At 41.1% G+C, this 6,251-nt stretch overlaps 1 protein-coding gene across 1 annotated transcript in view; it reads right to left on the minus strand.

The window, feature by feature from the left end:
* The window catches only part of LOC108753375, a 118,351-nt gene that overhangs the window by 89,955 nt on the left and 22,145 nt on the right, over positions 1 to 6,251 (minus strand). Inside the window, exon 2 of the mRNA XM_018494906.1 lies at positions 3,367 to 3,544. Coding sequence (XP_018350408.1) covers positions 3,367 to 3,528 — 162 coding nt within the window. The 5' untranslated portion in view covers positions 3,529 to 3,544. The remainder of the gene's footprint in view (positions 1 to 3,366; positions 3,545 to 6,251) is intronic.

The raw sequence follows: 6,251 nt of genomic DNA on the forward strand, positions 1-6,251 counted from the left end.
GCATCCAAAAAAATGTTAAATTACTATTTCACATTATTGTTAAATTCCTCGTAGCTGCAGCAATCAGTTATACTTAACTATCTAACGCAAGGCAGTTATCGCGCCGCGACGAGATGTCAAAATTTACGGCAATACTTCTCATTGAGTTATCGTACTTAAAGAGAAGTAGCCGGGAAAAATATTGGCCAGGGAGAGAATTGCGTGGGGCGCATTTTAATTGGAATTCTTTTCCTTATTCGCGATGCTTCGTTCGCACCTTCGGTCGTGCCTTATATATCATGCTGATGAACGAAGGAAGTTTTACAACGAGTTACAATGTATTCGTAAAACACCTACACTCTTTTTGTATCGTCAAAAATTATACACATTGAAATAAAAATCTTTCGCAAATTACAAGAGACATAAGAGGGAAAATAGTACGAAATCAGGAAAAATCGTCTCCATTGTGAGAAGAAAAAATTTACAATCATTCATCTAAATTTCTAATACCGATACTTTATTTATATAATCGTAAATCACAATTGATATTTCATGGTGACCAATAACATATAAATAGCTACGTTGTTGCCAATTATCATTTGTTTAAAGCCTATTCTACAAATGCGGAAGCATAGTTGTAAGTGATTTAGTTGTAAGAATAGATCAATTACAGTTGAATATTTTTCTCATATTCAACTATGATTGATCAATTCACCTTACAATTACAACCACCTTACAACTTACGCAATTGTAGAATAAGCTTTACTTTACATCTCTAAAAGAAGAATACCGCAAGTTCATCTTCGATCAAATAATTACGTGTTCATTTATATATTATCTCGTTTATTTCGTATCTCATGCTAATAATACCGAGAGAAAAAAATACGTACGATAATAAAAAATCTCCTATTAGTGTGTAATTCGAAATGTCATTTTCATTAAAAAAAAATTGGTATTACTCGAATTTAGAAGTACTACAGAATACAGGATTAAGAGTGTAAGAGAATGTTAGAGCCATGGAATCTAATCTACAGGATGTATGGAGTTTCAATATTTTTTTCGCTCATCTTAATCCTCCAACTCGGTATCTCACTCGCGTTACATCCGAAAGCTTCATATGGAAACACTTGCGATAATAACTGAACGTTTATACCGCGCGTTCGCGGAGTGTAATCCATTAGCAGATGTAAAACGAAATAAGAGTTAATCGCGCTCGACGTGTGTCTGCCGACACGCTCTATTTATCTTCCAATAAAAAGTCGAAATCATAGTTGTGCTTCACATGCCTGTTATTATTAGAATTATCATTATTATTATCACCGTTATTGTAATTAATTAACGCTAGTGCCGTGCGCGCGAATATGATCGACAAATTACTAGAGCTTGTAAAGAATAAACCAGATTTACATCCGCGCTATTGGAACGTAACAATATCTCGGAACAATATCCAAATGAAAGCTCAATAAAAGCTTTCTAGCGTGACGGGCAATAAATTACCGAAGAAATACAGGCTGTTACATATTATGCGAATCATGCTGATACTAGGAAGATGAAAAAAGGGCGGCGACGCAGGAAAAGGCACTTTGATAAGACGGAAAAATCTCGGCGAATGCTGATTGCTTTAATTGCTCGAGTACTCCGTTTATGTATTTTACATTAACTTCAACCTTTCCCTCCTGGCTCTTCCAGTGCACCTCTTTTTGTGTCCCTCCCACCCCTTTTTTCCCCTACTATCTATTTCTCCATGATACTCTATTATTCAAGACAGTTCTTGCGCGCATTTGGCGGATCAAAGAGATAACAGCAGAATATCCAATTTATCTCCTACGCGGGGAAAGAACGAAGACTTTCTCGATTGTACTTGCAATTAAACGCCCGGTACTCGGCAGCGAATTTTTACGAGACGCGCAGGAGTCCCGCTCAAGTATATTCGCTTAATGTTAATTTTTTTTTTCTTTTTAGCAGAGACAGGAACGGAAGCGCATTGGATAATTAGAAGAATTTAACACTTCGAAATCAGGAAACAACGTTTCTCGTGCGTCTTGGGCACGCTTGAAACGGGCCACTAAATTCAAGTTATTCATTGATAAAAGCTATTCATTGCAAATGTCATATATATTTGATATTCTCTTGAATAATATAATCATCGATATTTTGCGATTGACGTCAACTTCGTCTGTATGATGCATATTCAATTAGAGTAGATAATTGCGATGATTATAATTCTGAGCACGCAGCTAATTCGTTGGGATTATATCCAGGAACGAACTAAATAGATTGGCATCTTCTTTCCGAAGGGGGGGGGGGGAGGAGAGGAGGAGGAGGAGAATCTACGTCGCGTAATAATTTTTCCGCGCGGTTAAGTATACCCGAGGTCGAGACCCCCCTCGAACTTTTCGCCATTTTTTTCACGCGGCATTTTAATAATCGCGAAACCCGAGCGAAGTTCGCGATTCGAGCCGCTGTAACTTCCGACCATCGATCTTCGAATTCCGGCTGCGCGCTCGCGAATACAGTGAGCGCGGCGCGCAAATATTCCTCGAATGGGTAGCGAACGGTAAACCCTCCCGTACATTGCACCGCGTCTCGAGAGCACAGAATCGACCGTACGGAAGATCGATGTAAGCCGTGGAAAGAAGACTGAATTACAGAGTTAGTTACGGACGTGAAGTAGCGAGTCGCGCCGGGGAATTACCGAATACGTCGTTCGACGAACGCTAGGCAAAGGCGATTTGCAGATTAGTACGGGTCACCGACTGCGCGCATATCGAACTATCGAACACATCCTCGGAAATAATGTAGTAGTGCAACGAGTAAAGGCCGCTCTACATCGAAACAATTCGCACGCGATGGCGATTACAGGTACACTGAGAAAAATGTTTTATACGATGTGTGACTTACGAAAAATTTGCTTACACTTTAATTTTAAGATTTTCTTGTTCGAATCAAAAAATTTGATTAGAATGAACCAATTAATTTTTAATTTAGATTGTAGAACGACAACAATTTTTAAATTAACAAGAATGTTTTTTGTAAGTCACGTACTTAGCATAATATAAAGTATTTATCTCAGTATATATTATATGTAATTGAGATATTATTTTAATATTTATATTAGATAAAAACTAATAAAACGTATTACTATTTTAACTGATTGGTATCTTTGAAGTTGATTAGTCTCCTTTCGCAATTTCGAAGAAAATCATTCAAATATTCAACTAACGATTCCCTATCATTTTACAAGTAATTCCTGCGATTGCGATCGTGCTGAAAAGTGAATGAAAAATTTCCACGGACAAGGGAAATATAATCATTCCTTATCAGTGCTGCACAGTAAATCGAATTGCTTAGAAGAATCAAGGGAAAAGATCGAAAAATCGGACTTACCGGGATAGCAACGCAGTCTTCGAGCTCGGCGAGGGGTGATTCCGAGCAGAAGGTGCCCTCGGTGAGGAAGGGCGGTCGAGGGGGCGGCGGCAACCGGAACTCAGGGGGCGGCCCGGGGCACTCCGGGCACTCCGTGCTCTCCAGCGTCTCCAGCTCCTCCATCCTCCACCTCAGCGTGCTGAAAAATTAAAAGATCACCGATTAATCTTATTGACGGAGACTCATTAATCGGGAACGCGGGAGGGAAGAAAATGCCTTTTTTTTTCGCGAGGAAATTTCGACCGACGCGAAATTTGGATTGTATCCATCTAATGTAATCGGAGCCATAAATATTAATACGGATTTTCAACTTTAATCGGTATTAGCTCCAAAATTTTCTTGATGATATTCGCGAGTCCGGTATAATCTAAATCAATATACGAGTACATATATCTTTGCTTAAAGTTAATATAACAGTTTTTTTTTTTCATTTTGAAGATCGAAAGCTGAAAAAGGGGAAATTATGTAAAGTCGTTAAAATTGAGTAAAGTCGTCGAAAATTTGTTATAAACAACATCATTCACAACGTAGACGAAAAAAGTATCCGGATTCACTGGATCTGCAGATACCGATTAGAATTAAAAATTTAATAAACTTCGAAATAATAGTTGACTTTTAACAGCTCCCACGATGAAAAAAAATCTGTCTGAAAAATTTCATTAGTATGAGCGGCAAAACGGCGCGTTTTTATCAGGGGTGCCTAACTGCCCAATAAAGAATTCTCGCGTCGGAAGGCTTGGCCATCCAGCACGTGATAAGATAAAACTACCCCAGACGGATACACCTGCGCTCATTTTCAAACCTTTCGCTCTCGCGGACGTATTTTTTCTTCATTTATAAAATGCAAATTTGTAATTGGCCGACAAGAGATCTATTCTGAATTGCGCATCGAACTCATTTAAAACATTTTTAGTCCCCGCGATGGAGATTGTAACAGAATGATTAATTTAACAGAACTCTCTTCTAATCATATTATTAACCAGTCTAGAATTCTTAGACGTATAATTTGCCCTAGAGTTACCTTTCGTGAATAATTATTCCGATTAAGGTCGTTTTTTTTTTTGTTTCTGTCGAGGGCCAAGCTGATCGAATTTCGCGAATTCCAGAAGATCCGACACCGTACACCGTACCGAAAGAATACAGAAGAGCGGAGGGGGGAGGGTAGATGATAAGAGAAGCACAGTGGTAACGAGAGAGGGGGTTGCTGCGTGGTCGGTATGCTAATGTCCCGGGACTTAATTAAGGTCTCATAATGAATCAGTCACGGGGCTCGACCGAGTCGCGCGAGTAGGTGCGCGATTGTGCCGGTTGATTAATTGTCTCGTTTCCCCCACACGCGACGCGGTGCCACCAGTATACGTCGCACAAATAGAGAGAGATAAACAGTGCGAGAGTGTGAGAGGAGGAAAAGAGAGAACAGCAACGGGGGTGCGATACGCCCGGCGCATATTCGTCATCCACGATCGCCCGACCGATCGATACTTCCGGCGGCTTTCACCGATGATGATTCTCGCCGGTGGTACAAACCTAAATACCGAGCACAGTCGGTGACCAGCCGTATTTCAAATTTTTGTGTTAGTGCATGACATTTGCTCCAGAAAAGCGGTAGAAAGACGGATTCTTGGAAGGAGGGGTAAAGGTAAAAAGAAGAAAGCACCGGAGCAAATTGAAAAATCATAAATAGACCGAGAAGGGGAAGTAAAAGTGAGTTGAGATAAAAAGATCCGAAGGGAAAAAAAAAATGGGACAAGAGAAAAATAAGAGCGTAACATAAAAAGAAATATGACAGCAAAAAAGGGAGCACGCAAAATATAGGGGAAAAAATCGTAAAAAAAAAGTGTAACGTTATTCGGGAAGAATGGATCAAGGGAAACGGAAATGTGCGAAAAATTCGAGCAAAGCGGCAACTATTGACAATAGCCAGAAGAAACACGCTCGAGAGAAAGAGCGGAAGACGGAGAGTAAAGTGGAGATAAAAGGGACCGAAAGAAAGCGAGAGGAAGAAATAAAGCGGACGGCGAAGAAGCGACTCGGTGATGAAGAGCGTATCGGGGCACTATTTTACACATACCGACCTCATTCCGGGGAGGTAGTAGCGGCGGCCAGGAATTACGAACAGTAGGAGGGTTGAAGAAAAGAGTGGCGAGAGGAGAAGTCGAGGTGCGGGGGAGGGAGGTTGCTCGAGCGCGAAAGCCCGTAGTATTCCGCGGGGTGAAAGGCGAACGGAGACGGGGGATGTAGAGGAGCTGGAGAGGAGGGGCGGTGTGCACGTCTGTGCTCAGTTTAATAAATGCAGTCTTCCTTCCGTTCCGTTTCTTGGCTCGACTTGGCTTCGGCGACGAGGAACTGTAACCCTTCCCACCCCCCGAGGTGTTCTCCTTTCGTGTCCCTTCTCCACCCTTCGTCCCCGCACCGTGCGTTTCCCTCATTCGCATGCAGAGACCAGCCGAGCGAACAGGCGAGCTCGGTGCTCATCTCGTTTCCGGCTGCGCGTGGTCCAAATCTACGATTCGCGTGATTTTTATTTAATTCCCACCCGCGCACGTCAATCGACATTCGTTCCTTCCAGAGAGAATTTTCCGGAATGTCTAGCCTCTCTCGATCGCGTCGTTTGTGTGCGGGCTCGCACGATCGAATCGCAGTTATTACGCGCAAATGCTGTAGAGAGCCTGTATGCAGATGCAACGCGGCCGTCGTTTTTGAGAATTGAACTATTTTTTCATGAATTTCCGATTATCTTTCGCGACAGTGATAATAATTTAAAATTGTGTACGGTAGGAAAAGTTAAGTTACTTCTTTTTTAGAAAAAAAAAAAAAAAAAAAAAAAAAAAAAAAAAAAAATTTAT

The sequence above is a fragment of the Trachymyrmex septentrionalis genome, unplaced genomic scaffold (genome assembly GCF_001594115.1).
Source record: "Trachymyrmex septentrionalis isolate Tsep2-gDNA-1 unplaced genomic scaffold, Tsep1.0 scaffold69, whole genome shotgun sequence".
NCBI classification, from domain to species: domain Eukaryota; kingdom Metazoa; phylum Arthropoda; class Insecta; order Hymenoptera; family Formicidae; genus Trachymyrmex; species Trachymyrmex septentrionalis.